Source organism: Coregonus lavaretus (genome assembly GCF_964263955.1).
Source record: "Coregonus lavaretus genome assembly, chromosome: 26".
Lineage (NCBI taxonomy): Eukaryota > Metazoa > Chordata > Actinopteri > Salmoniformes > Salmonidae > Coregonus > Coregonus lavaretus.
This window is the reverse complement of record NC_140013.1, coordinates 28,140,905-28,162,232: the sequence shown is the minus strand read 5'-3', so window position 1 is coordinate 28,162,232 and position 21,328 is coordinate 28,140,905. Positions and strand designations below refer to the sequence as shown.

The window sequence follows — 21,328 nt, the reverse complement described above, 5'->3', positions numbered from 1 at the left end:
AAAGGGATCCTGTTAGTTAATGAGCCCACTAGATCTCTAATCTCTGGACAGTCCAGCAGTCAGCCAGGCAGCTCGCTTGTGCTGTGTGTGCTAAGCTCACCTCGACAGTGCTATTCATAGCGGGCCAGCCCTTCTCCTTTGTTTTCCTACAGCCACTGCCAGGTAGAATGTGCGTTCTGCGTAGCTCTGAGTAATGAGATTTATCCATTAGACGGCCATAATCTCATGGCTACTCAAACAGCCTGCCCCCCAACTCTCTGCTCCATAGCCATTAGGCTCACCGTCTACAGCAACTGTTTACATGCCACTGCTACTGATAAAAAATAAATAAATCACCTTTCATTTACATGACTATAACAACCAGTCATAAACACTTTATTGTACCTTTAAAAAACAGAAAATACTTTTATAAAATGTCTCCCTCTAGTAGTTAATTACCAGCAGTATAATCTGTATAAACAATACACACCCACTAACCCCTATTCATTGTGCTCCTGCCCTATCATTGCAGAGAACAGGCAACGTGCGGTCCACCTTCTTCAAGGACTGTTTGTACGAGGTGTTTGACGATCTGGAGTGTAAGATGGAGAACGCGGGGAAGCACCTTCTCCGATCCGTACTACAGCTGATGGAGAGCGGAGCGCTGGTCCTCACCACCAACTTTGACAACCTGCTGGAGATCTACGCAGCCCACCAGGGATCGAAGCTGGAGTCTCTGGACCTCACCGACGAGAAGAAGGTAAAAACAAATCCTTTTCCCTTTAGAAATATCTCTGTAGTCATGGCCTTGTGTGCTCATTAGGGCCAAATTCTAAATTGTGTGTGCATAACTGACTTTCACTGAAATAACAGTTTATATAGATGGATGCCAATTCGGGATTTGCCGGAAAATACACTATATGACCAAAGGTATGTGGACACCTGCTCGTCGAACATCTCATTGCAAAATCATGGGCATTGATATGGAGTTGGTCCCCCCCTTTGCTGCTATAACAGCCTCCACTCTTCTGAGAAGGCTTTCCACTATGTTGGAACATTGCTGCGGGGACTTACTTCCATTCAGCCACGAGCATTACTGAGGTCGGCACTGATGTTGGCTGATTAGGCCTGGCTCGTAGTCTGCTTTCAAATTCATCCCAAAGGTGTTCGAAGGGGTTGAGGTCTGGGCTCTGTGCAGGCCAGACAAGTTCTTCCACACCGATCTCGACAAACCATTTCTGTATGGACCTCACTTTGTGCACGGGTGCATTGTCATGCTGAAACAGGAAAGGGCCTTCCCCAAACTGTTGCCACAAAGTTGGAAGCACATAATCGTCTAGTATGTAATTGTATACTGTAGCGTTAAGATTTCCCTTCACTGGAACTAAGGGTCCTAGCCCGAACCATGGAAAAACAGCCCCAGACCATTATTCCCCCTCCACCAAACTTTACAGTTGGCACTGCATTGGGGCAGGTAGCGTTCTCCTGGCATCCGCCAAACCCAGATTCGTCCGTCGGACATCCAAATGGTGAAGCGTGATTAATCACTCCAGAGAACGCATTTCCACTGCTCCAGAGTCCAATGGCGGCGAGCTTTACACCACTCCAGCCAACGCTTCGTATTGCGCATGGTGATCTTAGGCTTTTGTGCGGCTGCTCGGCCATGGAAACCTATTTCATGAAGCTCCAGACTAACAGTTCTTGTGCTGACGTTGCTTCCAGAGGTAGTTTTTTTAAATTTAATTTAACCTTTATTTAACCAGGTAAGCCAGTTGAGAACAAGTTCTCATTTACAACTGCGACCTGGCCAAGATAAAGCAAAGCAGTGCGGAAAAAACAACAACACAGAGTTACATATGGAATAAACAAAATGTACAGTCAATAACACAATAGAAAATCTACAGTGAGGGAAAAAAGTATTTGATCCCCTGCTGATTTTGTACGTTTGCCCACTGACAAAGACATGATCAGTCTATAATTTTAATGGTAGGTTTATTTGAACAGTGAGAGACAGAATAACAACAAAAAAATCCAGAAAAACCCATGTCAAAAATGTTATAAATTGATTAGCATTTTAATGAGGGAAATAAGTATTTGACCCCTCTGCAAAACATGACTTAGTACTTGGTGGCAAAACCCTTGTTGGCAATCACAGAGGTCAGACGTTTCTTGTAGTTGGCCACCAGGTTTGCACACATCTCAGGAGGGATTTTGTTCCACTCCTCTTTGCAGATCTTCTCCAAGTCATTAAGGTTTCGAGGCTGACGTTTGGCACCTCAAACCTTCAGCTCCCTCCACAGGTCTTCTATGGGATTAAGGTCTGGAGACTGGCTAGGCCACTCCAGGACCTTAATGTGCTTCTTCTTGAGCCACTCCTTTGTTGCCTTGTCCGTGTGTTTTGGGTCATTGTTATGCTGGAATACCCATCCACAACCCATTTTCAATGCCCTGGCTGAGGGAAGGAGGTTCTCACCCAAGATTTGACGGTACATGGCCCCGTCCATCGTCCCTTTGATGCGGTGAAGTTGTCCTGTCCCCTTAGCAGAAAAACACCCCCAAAGCATAATGTTTCCACCTCCATGTTTGACGGTGGGGATGGTGTTCTTGGGGTCATAGGCAGCATTCGGCAGGCGGGTGCAAGCAGCGTTCGATTGAAGAGCATGCATTTAGTTTTACTAGCGTTTAAGAGCAGTTGGAGGCCACGGAAGGAGTGTTGTATGGCATTGAAGCTCGTTTGGAGGTTCGTTAACACAGTGTCCAATGAAGGGCCAGATGTATACAAAATGGTGTCGTCTGCGTAGAGGTGGATCTGAGAGTCACCAGCAGCAAGGGCGACATCATTGATATACACAGAGAATAGTCTGCCCAAGAATTGAACCCTGTGGCACCCCCATAGACTGCCAGAGGTCCAGACAACAGGCCCTCCGATTTGACACATTGAACTCTATCTGAGAAGTAGTTGGTGAACCAGGCGAGGCAGTCATTTGAGAAACCAAGGCTATTTAGTCTGCCAATAAGAATGCGGTGATTGACAGAGTCAAAAGCCTTGGCCAGGTCAATGAAGACGGCTGCACAGTACTGTCTTTTATCAATCACGTGTTATTATATCGTTTAGGACCTTGAGCGTGGCTGAGGTACACCCATGACCAGCTCGAAAACCAGATTGCATAGCGGAGAAGGTACAGTGGGATTCTAAATGGTTGGTGATCTGATTGTTAACTTGGCTTTCAAATACTTTCGAAACGCAGGGCAGGTTGGATATAGATCTGTAACAGCTTGGATCTAGAGTGTCACCCCCTTTGAAGAGGGGGATGACCGCGGCAGCTTTCCAATCTCTGGGGATCTCAGACTATACGAAAAAGAGGTTGAACAGGCTGGTGATAGGGGTTGCGACAATTTCTAACCCAGCTGATTTGTAGGGGTCCCGAATCTTGCAGCTCTTTCATGACATCAGCTGTCTTCTGAATTTGGGTGAAGGAGAAGCGGGGGGGGGGGGGCATGGGCAAGTTGCAGCGGAGGATGCAGAGCTGGTGGCTGGGGTAGGGGTAGGGGTAGCCAGGTGGAAAGCATGGCCAGCCGTAGCAAAATGCTTGTTGAAATTTTCGATTATCGTAGATTTATCGGTAATGACAGTGTTTCCTAGCCTCAGTGCCGTGGGCAGCTGGGAGGAGGTGCTCTTATTCTCCATGGACTTTAGTGTCCCAAAACTTTTTGGAGTTAGTGCTACATGATGCAAATTTCTGTTTGAAAAAGCTAGCCTTTGCTTTCCAAATGGATTGTGTATATTGGTTCCTGACTTCCCTGAAAAGTTGCGTATCGCGGGGGCTGTTCGATGCTAATGCCGTATGCCACAGGATGTTTTTGTGCTGGTCAATGTCAGTCAAGTCTGGGGTGAACCAGGGGCTATATCTGTTCTTAGTTCTGAATTTTTTGAATGGGGCATGCTTATTTAAGATGGAGAGGAAAGCACTTTTAAAGAACAACCAGGCATCCTCTACTGACGGAATGAGGTCAATTTCCATCCAGGATACCCAGGCCAGGTCAATTAGAAAGGCCTGCTCGCTGAAGTGGGGGGCCAGTAGAAAGATGTATGCACTCACTAACTGTAAGTCGCTCTGGATAAGAGCATCTGCTAAATGACTAAAATGTCAAAAAGGTGTTTTAGGGAGCATTTGACAGTGATGAGGGGTGGTCGTATGACCGCGGACCCATTGCGGACGCAGGCAATGATCGCTGAGATCCTGGTTGAAGACAGCGGAGGTGTATTTAGAGGGTAAATTAGTCAGGATGATATCTATGAGGGTGCCCATGTTAATGGATTTAGGGTTGTACCTGGTAGGTTCCTTGATAATTTGTGTGAGATTGAGGGCATCTAGTTTAGATTGTAGGACGGCCGGGGTGTCCCAGTTTAGGTCACCAAGCAATACGAACTCTGAGGATAGATGGGGGGCAATCAATTCACATATGGTGTTCAGGGCACAGCTGGGGGCTGAGGGGGGTCTGTAGCAAGCGACAACAGTGAGAGAGAGGTGGATATTTAGAAGAAGAAGCTCAAACTGTTTGGGCACAGACCTGGATAGTACGATAGAGCTCTGCAGGCTATCTCTACAGTAGATTGCAACTCCGCACCCTTTGGCAGTTCTATCTAGACGGAAAATGTTGTAGTTGGGAATGGACATTTCAGAATCTTTGGTGGCCTTCCTAAGCCAGGATTCAGACACTGCTAGAACATCAGGGTTGGCTGAGTGTGCTAACGCAGTGAATAACTCCAGTTTGGAACTCTGTAGTGAGTGTTGCAACCGAGGACAGACGATTTTTACACGCTTCAGCACTCGGCGGTCCCGTTCTGTAAGCTTGTGTGGCCTACCACTTAGCGGCTGAGCCGTTGTTGCCCCTAGATGTTTCCACTTCACAATAACAGCACGAACAGTTGAACGGGCAGCTCTAGCAGGGCAGAAATTTGACAAACTGACTTGTTGGAAAGGTGGCATCCTATGACAGTGTCACATTGAAAGTCACTAAGCTCTTTAGTACGGGCCATTCTACTGCCAATGTTTGTCTATGGAGATTGCATGGCTGTGTGCTCGATTTTATACACCTGTCAGCAACGGGTGTGGCTGAAATAGCAAATTCTCTAATTTGAAGGGGTGTCCATATACTTTTGGTCATGTAGTGTATTAGTTAGGTAATGCAGATCTAGGCTCTGTTGCAGAAGCTACACTAGCATACCACTTCACTATGAAGCATGAACGTTTAAATGAAATTGGGATTATCGTTTAGAAAATATCAGTGGAGTTATCACAAAACTACCACAAACAGGTCCCAATCATCATTTATTTTTATTTTTTTTAAATACCTAACACAACAATGCTGTAATGTTCGTAGGAGATGTGTATCTTTGAAATTATTTGCCACAGATATAAAGCACTCCGCACGTCATAGTCATTAACTGTTGGAAAAATGGCAGAGTGAGACAGGAACGCAACAACCGTGAAGTCATGTATGGCAATACTTTGAGATGAGAAGTGAAATGAGAAGGTGGTGAAATGCAAACTTTGCGAGGTGGAATTGAGCTGCAGTACAGGTGCAATGCTTAACCATTTGAACCGTTGCTGGCAGTAGCGCAGGACCCCAACAACAGACATTAGACAGGCTCTTCACGCCAAAGAAGTGCAATAAGGGACAGAGTGAGAAAAAAAGAGCCCTGATTACAGAAATGATTGCAGTTGATATGCAGCCATTGTCAATGGTAGAGGATGTCCGCTTCAATGCCCTGATGGCATATCGAGAACCAGACAGCCTGGATGGAGAAATTGTACAATGATTGCTCTGCAAGTATGAAGTGTGAGCTCTCAGACACCCCATAAGTGGCATTAACAACAGATTGTTGGACGTCTATGAACACGCTGTCATACATCACTGCAATGAGCCATCACATTGATGAGCAGTGGGACATTATGTCACATGTGCTGACCACTGAGAACATGGAGGAGAGGCACACAGCAGAGAACCTAAAAATGACATTAACTACCATTTGTTGCTTAGTGGGTTGGGCACAGCAGTAACGTGAGCGCCGTCTGGTAGCCAATGGTAGATGGAACCGCATTGGACCAGATCTGCATTGTAATTCACATGTCATTTTAATGATTTTTTTCCAGAATGTTTTAAAGGATAAAAACAATTGCAGTTTAAACGTTAAATGTTTTACATTTGTCATATCTATGGAAGCAATATATTGGGCATGTATTCTAAGTGGTATGCAAGTGTGGACATTGGAACATAGGCTTTGGCCCCATGTGACCTTAAGATGCCATCAGAGCTGTTAGGGGAAGTTGTCTATGAAAGACTGAGGGCATGACAGTTTAACTATACTACTATCACAGGTTTAGGCTCACAGCACAGGGAATGCTCTTACACATAAAACATTGTTTAAGGCTTATTGAAGGTGAATTCAAGGGAAAGTATTTGATTCAAAGCCCAACAAATGTCTTTAAACTAGACAAAATGGTCAATGCATTGACCTGTGAAGGTATTTTGTCTCTGACAGAAGTAGGATGTAGTTAGCATATGGTGAGTTCAAAGTTCATCCAACTGTTCTTAACATTTATGGATTAATCAATAATGGTATTTGATCAGAAATAGGAACTAACATGACAAATAGATTTTTCCTTAAGCAGAACTTATGAACACTATCCCTTACCTTAGCAGGGACCCAACATGGATTGTTATTTATGTAGATGCATTAAAATAATTGACTATCTTTTTAAATGATTCACATGTATCTATGTATTAAGCCTGCGATATTGACCTTCAGGTGCGGTATTTATGCAGTCTCCATCAGGACTAAGATCCCTGTCTGACATTAGCGGTGTTACTCCCTACCCAGTGAGAACAGGATTTGGTGTGATGGACTGTGAAATGTGTGTGTGTGTAGGTCCTGGAGTGGGCTCAGGGGAAGAGAAGTCTGAGTGTTTTGCACATTCACGGTGTTTACACGAATCCCAGCGGTATTGTACTGCACCCTGCTGGCTACCAGAATGTACTGAGGAACACTGAGGTCATGGTGAGCATTGAGACAGGCAGCCTTTCTAAATGATTCCCTGGAAATGTTTCAGCACTTAGCAGTTAACATTTTTTCAACCAATTTAAGACCCATCGCATTGTGTTAAATTGTAGAAAAGTCAATTCTGTCAGTGTCTTAATGCAAACTGAACTCCATTGGTTTGACAGAGGGAGATCCAGAAACTGTATGAGACCAAGTCGTTTGTGTTCCTGGGCTGTGGGCGCACGGTGGACGACACCACCTTCCAGGCTCTGTTCCTGGAGGCGGTCAAACACAAGTCGGACCTGGAGCACTTCATGCTGGTGCGGCGCGAGGACGTGGGAGAGTTCAAGAAGCTGCGGGACAACATGCTGGACAAGGGTATCAAGGTAATCTCCTACGGCAACGAGTATTCCGACCTGCCCGAGTACTTTGAACGGCTGGCCAACGAGATCTGCAACCGCGACGCTGTCACTAACGGCTGGGGTAAGGAAGCCAGTTTCAGTTAAATTACTCTCTCACTGTATGTTTAGTAATCATACTGTATCCATTTCCTACAATAGATCACTTATTATTTGGTGGTATGTTTGTGTAAATCATAAAACTATCTATTTAGGGCTCTTATGTTACGGTGATGCTACTGTGGATTTCTATTTTAGTGAGCCGAGTTACATTTGCCTGTGTTTAAACATGAGGTGCTCCTTTGTTTGCTCTCACTATTATTTATTGTTAATCTGTTGATTTCATTGATTTTCATAGGATCTCCCTCCCAAGAAGAACAGGAAACCCAGAATGGCTTTCATTCACAGAAAAGCCTCCTTCAAGGTTAGGATTGTCTGTGTCTCTTTTGTCAGTGCTCGCATGCGAGAGGCATTTCCCAAAATCCACTTCATCCTCCCATCTTAGAACCAGTTTTCCCCTGCATGCTTTTAGAATATACATTTTTATTAAGCTTATATCCAGGCTTTTCATAAGCGAAAACTGCATTGGAATTCATACCCCCTACACACAACTGGCTTACCTGTAATGCATGGCAGTCCGTGGTAATATACAGTTGTTGGTCCTTGTATTTTACCTGTTCTCCTTCTGCCCAGACTATCCTTCTTGACAGGCACAAAACAAGCGGGAGTATCAGTCATTTTCATCCACAGTTCCTTCAGAGTTCAGGTCTGGTTTCATTGGATCTACTACTACAACTCCTCCAGGCAGATATGGGCCAGAAGAGACCCATGTTACTACTCTCTAGTCACCCGCTTATTGTTTTTATTTTCTTCTGGACCGGTTGTCATGACAAAGGGAAAGACCCAGCCAAGGAGCTAACAGGAAAGTAAACTTAAAGCAGCTGTACACCCTGGCAACCCAATTTAAATGTTTCCCTACACCCTGGCATCTGGAATAGGATGTTGGAAAGGGCAATGGAAGACTGATGGATGACATAAGGACAGGTCCCTGATCTGGTTTCTCAATCAACATAATTTGGAAATGAATCCTGTCCTGAATGGATGTAGTCAGTTAGTCCAGTGGACAGTACTGAGGACCTAGATATGCTAAAGACTCCTTGAGTTTGAAGAGAAGCAGGCGTGGCGAAAATGCAGCACAACACATCCACATCAGAGGTGGACGGGCTCATTATAATGGCTTGAATGGAACCGAGTCCAACGTGGTTTCCATATGTTTGATACCGTTCCATTTATTCCAGACATTAATGAGCCTGTCCTCCTATAGACCAGCCTCCTCTGATCCACATACTATACAGTACACAGCTCTTCCCATCCTCCCCCCTTTAGGATCAACAATGCCGTCCTCTTATAAAACTGTCAAGTCTCAAAGCATACAGCATCAATAGGTGTTAACCATGTAGACTCTGAAAATAACACAAGCCAGTATTCAATGCTAACTTGAAAGCAGCAAATTCAGTGTTCAATCTGTGAAGCAATAATTGATACAGTTAAGGATGGTTACATGTGTATGGCAAACATGTTTAAAAGTTTTGAGAATCTTGTCTGCAAGTTCAGCAGAGTGACGTTCCATTGAGTTAGGAGAGGCATCTTTGTAAAGTAACAATCACTTGGCCACTCGTGCTGAAAAAAAAAAGATTGTATACTGTCCTTTATAAGTCTTTTGTATTAATACTGCATGTTTTGTGAAATCTGTGAAGGTATTTAAGTGCTATTTAAAAAAAATTAAACCTTTGGGTATCATACAGTGCATTCGGAAAGTATTCAGACCCCTTGACTCTTTCCAGTTTGTTATTCTTATTCTAAAATGGATTCAATAGTTTTCTTCCCCTCAATCTACACACTATACCCCATAATGACAAAGCAAAAACAGGTGATAATTTATCCTAAAAATAAATACAAATGAAATAACATTTACATAAGTATTCAGACCCTTTACTCAGTACTTTGTTGAAGCATCTTCTTGGGTATGACGCTACAAGCTTGGCACACCTGTATTTGGGGAGTTCCTCCCATTCTTCTCTGCAGATCCTCAAGCTCTGTCAGGTTGGATGGAGAGTGTCGCTGCACAGCTATTTTCAGGTCTCTCCAGAGATGTTTGATCGGGTTCAAGTCTGGGCCACTCAAAGACATTCAGAGACTTGTCCCAAAGCCACTCCTGCATTGTCTTGGCTGTGTGCTTAGGGTTGTTAAAGGTGAACCTTCGCCCGAGTCAGGTCCTGAGCGCTCTGGAGCAGGTTATCACAGTACTTTGCTCCGTTCATCTTTCCCTCGATCCTGACTAGTCTCCCAGTCCCTGCCGCTGAAGAACATCCCCACAGTATGATTCTGCCACCACCATGCTTCACCGTAGGGATGGTGCCAGGTTTCCTACAGACGTGACGCTTGGCATTAAGGCCAAAGAGTTGAATCTTGGTTTTTCATGGTCAGTCATTTAGGTGCCTTTTGGAAAACTCCAAGTGGGCTGTTCTGTGCCTTTTACTGAGTGGCGGCATCCGTCTGGCCCCTACCATAAAGGCCTGATTGGTGGAGTGCTGCAGAGATGGTTGTCCTTCTGGAAGGTTCTCTCATCTCCACAGAGGATCTCTGGAGCTGTCAGTGACCATTGGGTTCTTAGTCACCTCCCTGACCAAGGCCTTTCTCCCCAGATTGCTCAGTTTGGCCAGGCAGCCAGCTCAAGGAAGAGTCTTGGTGGTTCCAAACTTCTTCCATTTAAGAATGATGGAGGCCACTTTGTTCTTGGGGACCTTAAATGCTGCAGAAATCCTTTGGTACCCTTCCCCAGATCTTTGCCTCGACACAATCATCTTCTTGGAGCTCCACGGACAATTCCTTCGACCTCATGGCTTAGTTTGTGCTCTGACATGCACTGTCAACTTTATATAGATAGGTGTGTGCCTTTCCAAATCATGTCCAATCAATAGAATTTACCACAGGTGGAATTCAATCAAGGATCAATGGAAACCAGATGCACCTGAGCTCAATTGTCTCATAGCAAAGGGTCTGAATACTTATTTACATAAACATACCTTATCTTTAAATTAGCACATTTCTAAAAACCTGTTTTTCCTTTTGTCATTGTGTGTAGATTGAGGGAAAAAAATAATTTAATAAATTTTAGAATAAGGCTGTAACGTAACAAAATGTGGAAAAGGCGAAGGGGTCTGAATAGTTCCCGAATGCCCTGTACACCAGTCGCCGCAATACTTTTCCGTGTTGCCAAGAGATGACAACTGACATTTTGCCATTGTTATCCAGACCACACTATCAGCATTTATGTTCCAAGGTTGGAATTGGAAAACGTATAAAAAAAAGTACGTAAGCTATTACAGGCTATCATAGCAGCTTTATTTAGAAATTTTTACATTCTCATAAATTGACAAATCTATATAACTCTCGATTCTCATTGCACTATTGCAAATTAAAGGGACTGGAAAAATGTAAGACTTGTATTTTTGTTTTCAAAATGACAAAGGGGAAGAAATCTAAAGAAAAGCTAAATCAGGCCTGCTAGTGCTCCAGTTGTCCAGAGACTAAGGTGTAGATCCTTGAAGACTTAACCCCCCAAAATGTAATAACTCAAGTTCTCTCTTCACCTCCACCACAAACTGAAGGATCATTCAACTAGCAGTCCATCCGGAGACAAACAGAGAAGATAGTTACTGGGTGTAGTACAGGCTTATTGATGAAGTTCTCAGCAGACAGACGGTCACCTGTGCAATGGTGATGCTTCAGGGAGACGGGATAGGCACTATGGTCACTAAGCTTTCCTCGGGGACAGGTGGCTGCTGAAATGTCGCATTCAGCAAGAATTCATACCTGACATTTTCTTGTTGAAGTGACAGGGGAAAACAGACACTATGCCAGGAAGTGAATTTGACAAATCTGAGTAACCTGTGAGTGAGGACAAATATTCTCTATTTGATCAGATAAAGTCAGGAAATGTGTCTCTTGTAGAACTTCACCGCATCATTTTAAAGCTAAACAAAATTGAGGTACTTTTGAATTTGGCCCAACCGTTTACAGATGATGCAAGAGGCTTTCTTAGTACAATTTCTCACTTTCCAAATCTTGCTTAAAAGTCAACGCCCCTTTCCCGGACGGAGCTGGGAGGAAGCTTGTGAGTTTTGCGTTTGGTACTATCTCGTAGTTAGGATGTGAACCGCAGCACAGGGTTAGCACGACCGGACATCAAAGTGCGGTGTTTGGTTGGCTTTGTCATGATGGTGGTGAACACAGATGCGGGCAGCAGCCACTCAGGCCTTCATGAGGGCACCCACCACAGCGCGGGCGTTGAGGCTCCGCAGGTCGTTGTAGGTCTGCCCCGTGCCCACAAACACAATGGGCTGCCCTGTGATGTAGGTCATTGAGATTGCAGCGCCAACCTGAGGGGAGGAGTGACGTCAGCTTTGCAACCACAGAGACTACTGTTCTGACAGAGGACGTCATGAACAGCATTTAAAAAGCTTTGACTTCCCATCAATAAATCATTGTCATAACTTTCACATTTTGTTTACAGCGACTTCTGTTAAACCGAGAGGGGGGTGGAGGGTTCTACTAAGCTATATGGAATTGTTTTAAGATGGTCATACCAAGGATAATTTTGCCATTTGGTTTTGAATTGTAAGACCCCTTGAAATATAAATATACACTACCGGTCAAAAGTTTTAGAACATCTACTCATTCAAGGGTTTTTCTTTATTTTTTACTATTTTCTACATTGTAGAATAATAGTGAAGACAAACTATTAAATAAACACATGGAATCACGTAGTATCCACAAAAGTGTTTAACAAATCAAAATATTTTATATTTGAGATTCTTCAAATAGCCACCCTTTGCCTTTGACAGCTTTGCACACTTGGCATTCTCTCAACTAGCTTCATGAGGTAGTCACCTGGAATGGATTTCAATTAACAGGTGTGCGTTCTTAAAAGTTAATTTGTGGAATTTCTTAATGCGTTTGAGCCAATCAGTTGTTGTGACAAGGTGGGGGGGGTATACAGAAGATAGCCCTATTTGGTAAAAGACCAAGTCCATATTATGGCAAGAACAGCTCAAATAAGCAAAGAGAAACAACAGGCCATCATTACTTTAAGACATGAAGGTCAGTCAATACAGAACATTTCAAGAACTTCAAGTGCAGTCGCAAAAACCATCAAGCGCTATGATGAAACTGGCTCTCATGAGGACCGCCACAGGAATGGAAGACCCAGAGTTACCTCTACTGCAGAGGATAAGTTCATTAGAGTTACCAGCCTCAGAAATTGCAGCCAACATAAATGCTTCAGAGTTCAAGTAACAGACACATCTCAACATCAACTGTTCAGAGGATACTATGTGAATCAGGCCTTCATGGTCAAATTGCTGCAAAGAAACCACTACTAAAGGACACCAATAAGAAGAAGAGACTTGCTTGGGCCAAGAAACACGAGCAATATACATTAGACCGGTGGAAATCTGTCCTTTGGTCTGATGAGTCCAAATTTGAGATTTTTGGTTCCAACTGCCATGTCTTTGTGAGACGCGGTGTGGGTGAACGGATGATCTCCGCATGTGTATTTCCCACCGTAACGCATGGAGGGGGTGGTGTTATGGTGTGGGGGTGCTTTGCTGGTGACACTGTGATTTATTTATTATTCAAGGCACACTTAACCAGCATGGCTACCACAGCATTCTGCAGCAATATGCCATCCCATCTGGTTTGGGCTTAGTAGGACTATCATTTGTTTTTCAACAGGACAATGACCCAACACAACTCCAGGCTGTGTAAGGGCTATTTTATCAAGAAGCAGAGTGATGAGTGCTGCATTAGATGACCTGGCCTCCACAATCCCCCGACCTCAACCAAATTGAGATGGTTTGAGATGAGCTGGACCGTAGAGTAAAGGAAAAGCAGCCAACAAGTGCTCAGCATATGTGGGAACTCCTTCAAGACTGTTGGAAAAGCATTCCAGGCAAAGCTGGTTGAGAGAATGCGAAGTGTGTGCAAAGCTGTCATCAAGGCAAAGGGTGGCTATTTGAAGAATCTCAAAATATTTTGATGTGTTTAATACTTTTTTGGTTACTACATGATTCCATCTGTTATTTCATAGTTTAGATGTCTTCACTATTATTCTACAATGTAGAAAATAGTAAAAAATAAAAACCCTTGAATGAGTAGGTGTTCTAAAACTTTTGACCGGTAGTGTATATATTTGATGAAAGAAATGTTGGGGCCTTACTGCTATTAGCCCATACAAACAGATTGAATAACAGACTCACTACATGGAACAACAGATAGTCCCAACAAAATATAAAAATGTTTCTTCTGAAGTGTCTATCCTATATCAGAGATAAGATCAGGAAACGTATTTTATTTAATGACATACGAACCTTGTCATCAATGGTGTCAAACTTGGTGAGAACGATCCCATCGATGAGACGAGGCTTATCAGACATGGAGTGATCAGCCAGCGCCTGGTTAAATTTCACCTGAAAGTAAATTATCGCACTCGTTATACAGTGTGGAGTGCAACATGAGACAGCTATGCAAATCAACAAACAGTTACAGTAGGCGCAGGTAGCCTAGCCATTAAGCAGAGTGGGTCAGTAACCGAAAGGTTGCTGGTTCAAATCCATGAGCCTACTAGGTGAAAAATCTGAGTGTCTGCCGAATGACTGAAATGTAAAATGTGCCCTTTGCACGTCAATATTGAAAATACACCATTTATAATCCGATAGCATAGCCCATTTCAACTTTCTAGGGTTGTAAGTACAGCAAAAGCTCACAGATTTTTCTGCCATTTTAATCCTTGGGTGGGCCGCTTAAGCGTTTCAGGTCACCTAAATCCAAACAGTGTAAAAAAAGCAATCTATTTTCGGGATGGAGAAACACTCAGTGTAAACTTAAATGACAAAAAACAGAAAGTATGTTGAAAAGATAAATGGGCCTATACATTTTTTTATAATATCTTTGAGAAGTAACAATAACCCAAATAAAAGCTAGACAGTCAGGGTGAATTGAACATTTTGCAGAATTTACCACTATTCATTTTGTTCTCGTATTAGCAAAACACAGCATTAGCCATGGCAAAATGCATAGAATTGCAGGAAACTAGCTTTAGAACTGATAAATTCTCTCAGCTCCATGGTAGAATTACAGGAAAATCGCTTTAAAAGAACAAAACATTTCTCAATTTTCTAAAATTGCAGGAAATTGGCTTAGAAATTCTACCGCCAAGATGGGGGCCCCTTTTTGATCCATAAAAACCTGAAGCTATAACATAATCCAAAATAATCTGAAGAGTATCCAAAATGCATGTGAATTAATTTGACAGTTAGTCAGTTTTTTACCTTCTAGGGATCTGCGTTTCAGAGGCAGATTAAACAGTAGGGTGTTAAAATATAACATGTTCTAAAAGGACTCTCACCAGCTGGTCCACAGCCTCGTTGCCCACTAGAGCCTCCCCCACAAACAGCACCAGGTCAGGCATGTTGACAGCTATCAGCTTGGCCAGGGCCGTCATCAGGGGGGTGTTGTCCTGCATCCGCCCAGCAGTGTCCACCAGCACCACATCAAAGGCCTGGTTACGGGCTGGACCGAGAGACAGAGGGGGAGACAAGGGAGGATTTCTTCACTTGGTTGAATGGACGTCTGACTTGGTCCGTATACTCAGTTTATATGTGGTACATTAAGACACATTCGTGAACCCCTCCTACATATCACCATACATTTAATTGAGGACAGACATAAGAGCTATGGCATACTATGGGGCTAAAATGTATAATCTATGAATGGCAGGCTGGGGCATGGTATGGTTACCATAGGCGATAGCCTCCATGGCGATGCCGGCGGCGTCCTTTCCGTAGCCCTTCTCATAAAGCTGCACTACGGGCCGTCCCCCGTGATCCTGAGGGGGGTGTAGGGAGTTAAGGCGGCGCTGGTGTGTACGCAGCTGCTCTACGGCCCCCGCACGGAATGTGTCACAGGCTGCTATCAGCACGGTGAAACCGTTCTCGATCAGCCAGAAGGAGATCTGCACACAGAGGATTGAGGGTTTCAGCAAATAAAAATAGATTTTCCCTGCTGATTTTTCTGTGCTCTGAATGGGGGCTTCCTAGGTTATCGGTGTCCTATTTATCTAGGTCATGGTTTGGCTTGAAAGTTCCAACCAGGACCTGGTTTGGTTAAATGGATGCAACCCAGGTTTGGAATCCCCAGCAATACCAATGTTTTCAATATGTCGGATTAACAGAAAAAAAACACACAATAAAAACACTGTCACTGGTAGATCTCACCTTGGCCAGGTTGGTGGACTTGCCGACCCCGTTGACCCCACAGAAGGTGATGACGAAGGGCCTGCGCTGGCTCCGAGCCTCCAGGACGTCTCTCAGGATGTCCACACGCCGCTTGGGCTGTAGGATCTGGACCAGGGAGTCCTGCAGGGCCCCTTTTACTGTTGAGGCCACAGCTAGAGGGAGAGGGGGGCTTTATAAGAGCAAGAGGTATACTCTCAACTGTTGTGCAGCGTCTTTGCATCTCTTTGGGAGAGAGAAGTCTATCTAGTTCACTTCAATCTCTCCACAGTTGAACTCATTCTATTGTGGACTTATTCTATTCTGACTGGCTGGGTGGAAGACAGTTGTACTCACTGGTGAAGGTACCCATGACTTTACCCTCCAGTTTCTTGGCTACAGAGTCACAGAGTTGGGAGGCAATTTCAGCTGCTACATTCTTAGCTGCAAAGAAAAATAGATGAGAAAATTCTATGAATACAAGTAGACTGAAGCTTTTCCCTCAGGTGAACTAGGACATGAACAAATCAAGGTCAGCTAGTTATGTACACTCCCTTATGTATTTATTTGGACAGTGAAGATAAAACATTTGTCTTTATACTCTAGCATTTTGGATTTGAGGTCAAATGTTTCATATGAGGCGACAGTACAGAATGTCACCTTTTATTTGAGGGTATTTTCATACGTATCTGTTTAACTGTTTCGAAATGAGAAGCACGTTATGTATGTAGTCCCCCCATTTAAAGTACATGTGGATGCTACCATGAATTAATCATTAATAATGATGAGTGAGAAAGTTAGTCACAAAGATCCTACCCCCAAGGCATGCTAACCTCTCACCATTACCAATAACAGGGGAGGTTAGCATTTTGTGTGTGTGTGGTGGGGGGGGGGGGGGGGGGTGATATTATCCCTCTAACTTTCTCACTCATCATTATTCACAATTAATTCAGGATTATCTAATGTATAAGTGTTCAGGAACATATTCTATTCACCATAAGTGACTCCAAAATGACGACACATTATTTACCATTCATTTCTACTGGGCACAACATAATCTGTACACAACCAAAACAAACTTCAAATGCATCCAACAAGTTTGTAGTCACAAGCTTGATGTAGTCATTGCATGCTAGGAATATGGAACCAATACTAAACTTTTGACTACCCCACAAGTGAATTTGTCCAAATACTTATGACACTTCAAAATGGAGGGACTAGATACATAATGCTTTCATTTCTAAACGGTAAAACAGATATGAAAATACCCCAAAATAAAAAGGTGACATTCTGTACTGTCACCTGATATGAAACATTGTATCTCAAATCCAAAATGCTGGAGTATAGAGCCAAATTAAAAGTTTTAGCTTCACTGTCCAAATAAATACGTAGGGGAGTGTATGTGTTAAGGAACTGATAGTGTAGTGGGGGAACAGAGGACTCCATACCGATGAGGTGGTCCCTCATCTTGTCCAGCACTGGCTCCATGTCCTCCTGGCTCAGACTCTTGGAACCCACCAGGCCCTTGAGCATCCCAAACATCCCCCCAAAAGCACCCTTTTTGGGGCTAAAAAAGAATAGTAAAAAGGATACTTAGACAGGTGCAACAGGGCACAACGTCACATTCATATTATCCATTCCTCAGCCATGCTTCGTATTTTCTGACACATGTAATAATCTAAGGATCTCACATTTTCTTGCTTGTGTCAGCAACTACCACCCTCTCCACCTCATCTTCCTCCTCCATCTCCTCATCTCCCTCGCTGGACTCGTAATCCACGGCGAGCAAGTCACCCTTCATCGAGCTCAGCTGCATTCCCTGGACACAAAGAAAAGGCTTTATTAAGATGTGCAATTCCTATAAACTAAGCACTTCTACACCACATGGGCCTTATTTATCAAGGTACTAACAGAGCATCCCTGAAGGCTATTAGCTCTAGTCTGGTTAAACCAGACTGACCACTGCACTCACCATTATTTCACTTTTCAAATAATGTGAGCACAGAATACAGTCTGGTACAACCAGGCAATATTAGCTCTGCTGCTCTCAAACCCAACAGGCACATACCGGGTCAGCTTGAGCGTCCAGGCCTTGGTCCCCAGCAACATGGGCTTCATTGCCATTGCTCTGGCTGTAGTCCAGTTCCTTGGTGCTGCTGCCACCCAAGGTCCACACCCGCTTCTCTTTCCCCTTGGGTTTCTCCTTCGCAGGCTTGGGGGATTTACTGGAAGGCAAGAGACAATGTGACTTTCAGTACTGAAACAACTGTCAGTAACATTCCGAATGAAAACTTTAACCACATTGTGTTCCATTCTTCCCCCCCACTCACCTGGGCTTCTCTGCAGGTGCCCCCATGCGCTTGCGTATAAACTCCTCTCTCTTCTTCTGAATGATCTCCTCCTGGGTCAAGCCCTGGTTACCGTTCTCCACTGTCTTCTGGGCACTGGCCGGAGCCTTGGCTTGTTCCCCTTTCACAGGCTCAGCAGTAGGAGCTAGGGGGAAGATATCAGAAACTAACCCCAGCCATACAAAACATTATCAATATCCCCATGAAATTAAAACATGAAGAAAAAAAAAATGTGGGACTGGTTTCAAAACAGAAATTGTGTAAGGAAGAACCATTACAAAGTGCTTGTATTCCAACAAAACCTCCATAATAATCACGTCAAATCCTTACCCTCTTTTTTGGCATTCTTATTCTTCTTGCCACCCTGTTCCTTGCCCTTATCCCCTCCCTTCGTCTCAATCATGGACTTCACAGTTTTCTGGGATTTCAGGGAAGCATTGAAGCTCCTCATGGAGGTGGGACCTCGAGCTTTGCTGCTCTCCTCCGCCTCACTAGAGCACAACAGGACAGTAACATTAGAATCAAAGCATATAGCATTTGACTTTAAGTATTGTGAAATTATATTTTGTACAAGTAGTGTACAGGTCCTTGTAGACCTGTGGGTTGACAACTCAACAGCTGGTTGTGTGTGAGATTCAGCAAATTAGTTTGAAAGTAGAATCTTATCTCTTTATGCACCCTTATCAGCCCTAAGATGTGGCACTGCTTACCGAAGAAGCATTTTGAAGTCATCCTCAAACGCAAAATGGCTGTTCAACAGTGTAAGGGCCCCCTTTTGCTCCAGCTCATTCTTATAGCGATCCCTGAAGTGGAGCTGTACGTCATCTATGAACTTGTCAACATACGTCAGCGTCAGGATTTTTTGAAAACCCACCTGTAAAAAAAAAAGGAAGAGAAACATGGTCAGTTAAGACTGCATAAGAAGCAAACACTGCTGTATGCTAGTATGGTCTTTTCCTTCAGGAAATATAACTACAGTACATTATAATCACATTTACTATGTGAAACTTACCACAAAAACCAGCTCAAACTCATTATCGAGTTTGTACTTAAGACTCAAGGCGTCATGAGTATAGGAGTTGTTGCCACTGCGTTCCTGAAACAAAAATCAGAGAAGCATTAATATTAGGCTACTCAATACTGTAACACAGATCAGAGGTTTTATCACTGAAATGTAATATTTCTCTTGAACATATGTTCTACACTGAACAAAAATATAAATGCAACATGTAAAGTGTTGGTCCAATGTTTCATGAGCTGAAATAAAAGATCCCAGAAATGTTCCATACGCACAAAAAGCTTATTTCTCTCAAATGTTTGGCACAAATTTGTTTACATCCCTGTTAGATGAGCATTTCTCCTTTGCCAACATAATCCATCCACCTAAGAGGTGTGGCATATCAAGAAACGGATTAAACAGGTGCATCTTGTGCTGGGGACAATAAAAGGCCACTTGTGTCACACAACACAATGCCACAGATGTCTCAAGTTTTGAGTGCAATTGGCATGCTGAGCGCAGGAATGTCCATCAGAGCTGTTGCCAGAGAACTTAATGTTCATTTCTCTACCTCCAACGTCATTTTAGAGAATTTAGTAGTATGTCCAACCGGCCTCACAACCGCAGACCATGTGTATGGCGTTGTGTGGGCGAGCAGTTTGCTGATGTCAACGTTGTGAACAAAGTGCCCCGTGGTGACAGTGAGGTTATGGTATGGGCAGGCATAAACTACGGCAACAAACACAATTGCATTTTATCGATGGCAATTTGAATGCACAGAGATACCGCGACGAGATTCTGAGGCCCATTGTCGTGCCATTCATCCGCTGCCATCACCTAATGTTTCAGCATGATAACGCACAGCCCCATGTCACAAGGATCTGTACACAATTCCTGGAAGCTGAAAATGTCCCAGTTCTTCCATGGCCTGCATACTCACCAGACATGTCACCCATTGAGCATGTTTGGTATGCTCTGGATCGACGTGTACGACAGCGTGTTCCAGTTCCCGCAAAAAAAATCCAGCAACTTCGCACCACACAATCAACAGCCTGATCAACTCAATGTGAAGGAGATGTAGCGCTGCATGAGGCAAATGGTGGTCACACCAGATACTGACAGTTTTTTTTTTAAATCCAGACCATGCCACTACCTTTTTAAAAAAAGTATCTGGGATCAACAGATGTATTCCCAGTCATGTGGAATCCATAGATTAGGGCCTAATGAATTTATTGGTCCATTGTAGCTCAATTGGTAGAGCATGGCGCTTGTAACGCCAGGGTAGTGGGTTCGATCCCCGGGACCACCCATACGTAAAAATGTATGCACACATGACTGTAAATCGCTTTGGATAAAAGCGTCTGCTAAATGGCATATTATATTATTATTATTTCAATTGACAGATTTCGTTACATGAACTGTAATTCAGGATGATCTTTGAAACTGTTTAATGTTGCGTTTATATTTTTGTTCAGTATAAACTAGCTACGTAGTAATAGCCTTACATTTTGTGATAATCCCACTAGACTGTGCGATTGTGATGTGGCTGGCAAAATAACCTGTGCGCGTGTAACCCCCAGTTCCCAAATCCCCCATTTCTGTATTACGCAACCATATTCTAGCTAGATCACTCCTAGCATTAGGTAGCTAGCTAACAAGTGTGCTAACTTTACCAAAACATAAATCATATTTAGTTTAGACAAATTATAAATTTGCATGATGTGTATCTACGAAAGTTACCTAGCTAAATTAACTAGCCAGCTTGTTGACGAAGTGGCGACATTCTGGCGCATGCTGAAAAACAGACCATACACACGGTTAGGCGGCACGGAAACATGACAGGTGTCCCTTGATTTTAAAGCATTTCTCACCTGAAGGATCACGGAGCGGATCAGCGCGTTGACAGGCCCGGTGAAGGATTCAGTAACACCGGTTCCCTGAAAACACCACAACACTATGCCTCCCTTACTGAAGATCGTGAAGAAATCCAGCATCTTGCCACCACGTACACGAGATAATATACCAAGGTAAAGAAAAGAAAAGAAACACTAACAAAAACCTGAAACGGGAAAAAAAAAACACCGCAATAAATATGTGAGCCGAGGATTCTTTTTAAGTGCCTTCCACCTCCAGAAGGAAATATAATCAGATATACACTATCTGATGAAAAATGTCCTCCCAATTCTAGCTATCTCCACTAAAACGGTTTTAGACACGTCAGTTGCAAG

General features: G+C 43.5%; 2 protein-coding genes across 4 annotated transcripts in view; one reads left to right on the top strand and one right to left on the bottom strand.

Moving 5' to 3' along the window:
* The window catches only part of LOC311101421 (protein FAM118B-like), a 20,239-nt gene extending 9,316 nt beyond the window's left edge, over positions 1-10,923 (top strand). The window contains exons 4-9 of one of the 2 annotated variants that reach the window (XR_014609924.1): positions 512-739; positions 6,914-7,042; positions 7,210-7,507; positions 7,781-7,846; positions 8,116-9,239; positions 10,652-10,923. Coding sequence is in view for 1 of the 2 variants with exons in the window: in XM_084142564.1 (XP_083998690.1) it covers positions 512-739; positions 6,914-7,042; positions 7,210-7,507; positions 7,781-7,846; positions 8,116-8,129 (735 nt within the window). In the remaining variant the exon portion in view is untranslated. Of the gene's footprint in view, positions 1-511; positions 740-6,913; positions 7,043-7,209; positions 7,508-7,780; positions 7,847-8,115; positions 9,345-10,651 lie in introns of those variants that run through there. The other variant, XM_084142564.1, reaches the window with a different exon arrangement.
* Positions 10,806-21,328, bottom strand: LOC311101420 (signal recognition particle receptor subunit alpha-like). Of its 2 annotated transcripts, none has more exons than XM_084142563.1 (14): positions 20,972-21,328; positions 19,116-19,199; positions 18,814-18,977; positions 18,434-18,594; positions 18,086-18,248; positions 17,824-17,980; positions 17,447-17,574; positions 17,204-17,322; positions 16,113-16,199; positions 15,759-15,931; positions 15,283-15,496; positions 14,891-15,054; positions 13,854-13,952; positions 10,806-11,864 (listed from the first exon to the last, which is right to left on the bottom strand). In XM_084142563.1, the coding sequence occupies exons 1-14, from the start codon at positions 21,092-21,094 to the stop codon at positions 11,736-11,738; spliced, it is 1,965 nt and encodes a 654-aa protein (XP_083998689.1). In that variant the 5' UTR covers positions 21,095-21,328; the 3' UTR covers positions 10,806-11,735. The 2 variants fall into 2 exon arrangements, with proteins under 2 accessions (XP_083998689.1, XP_083998688.1); XM_084142562.1 differs by having other exon boundaries at positions 18,086-18,269; positions 20,972-21,304.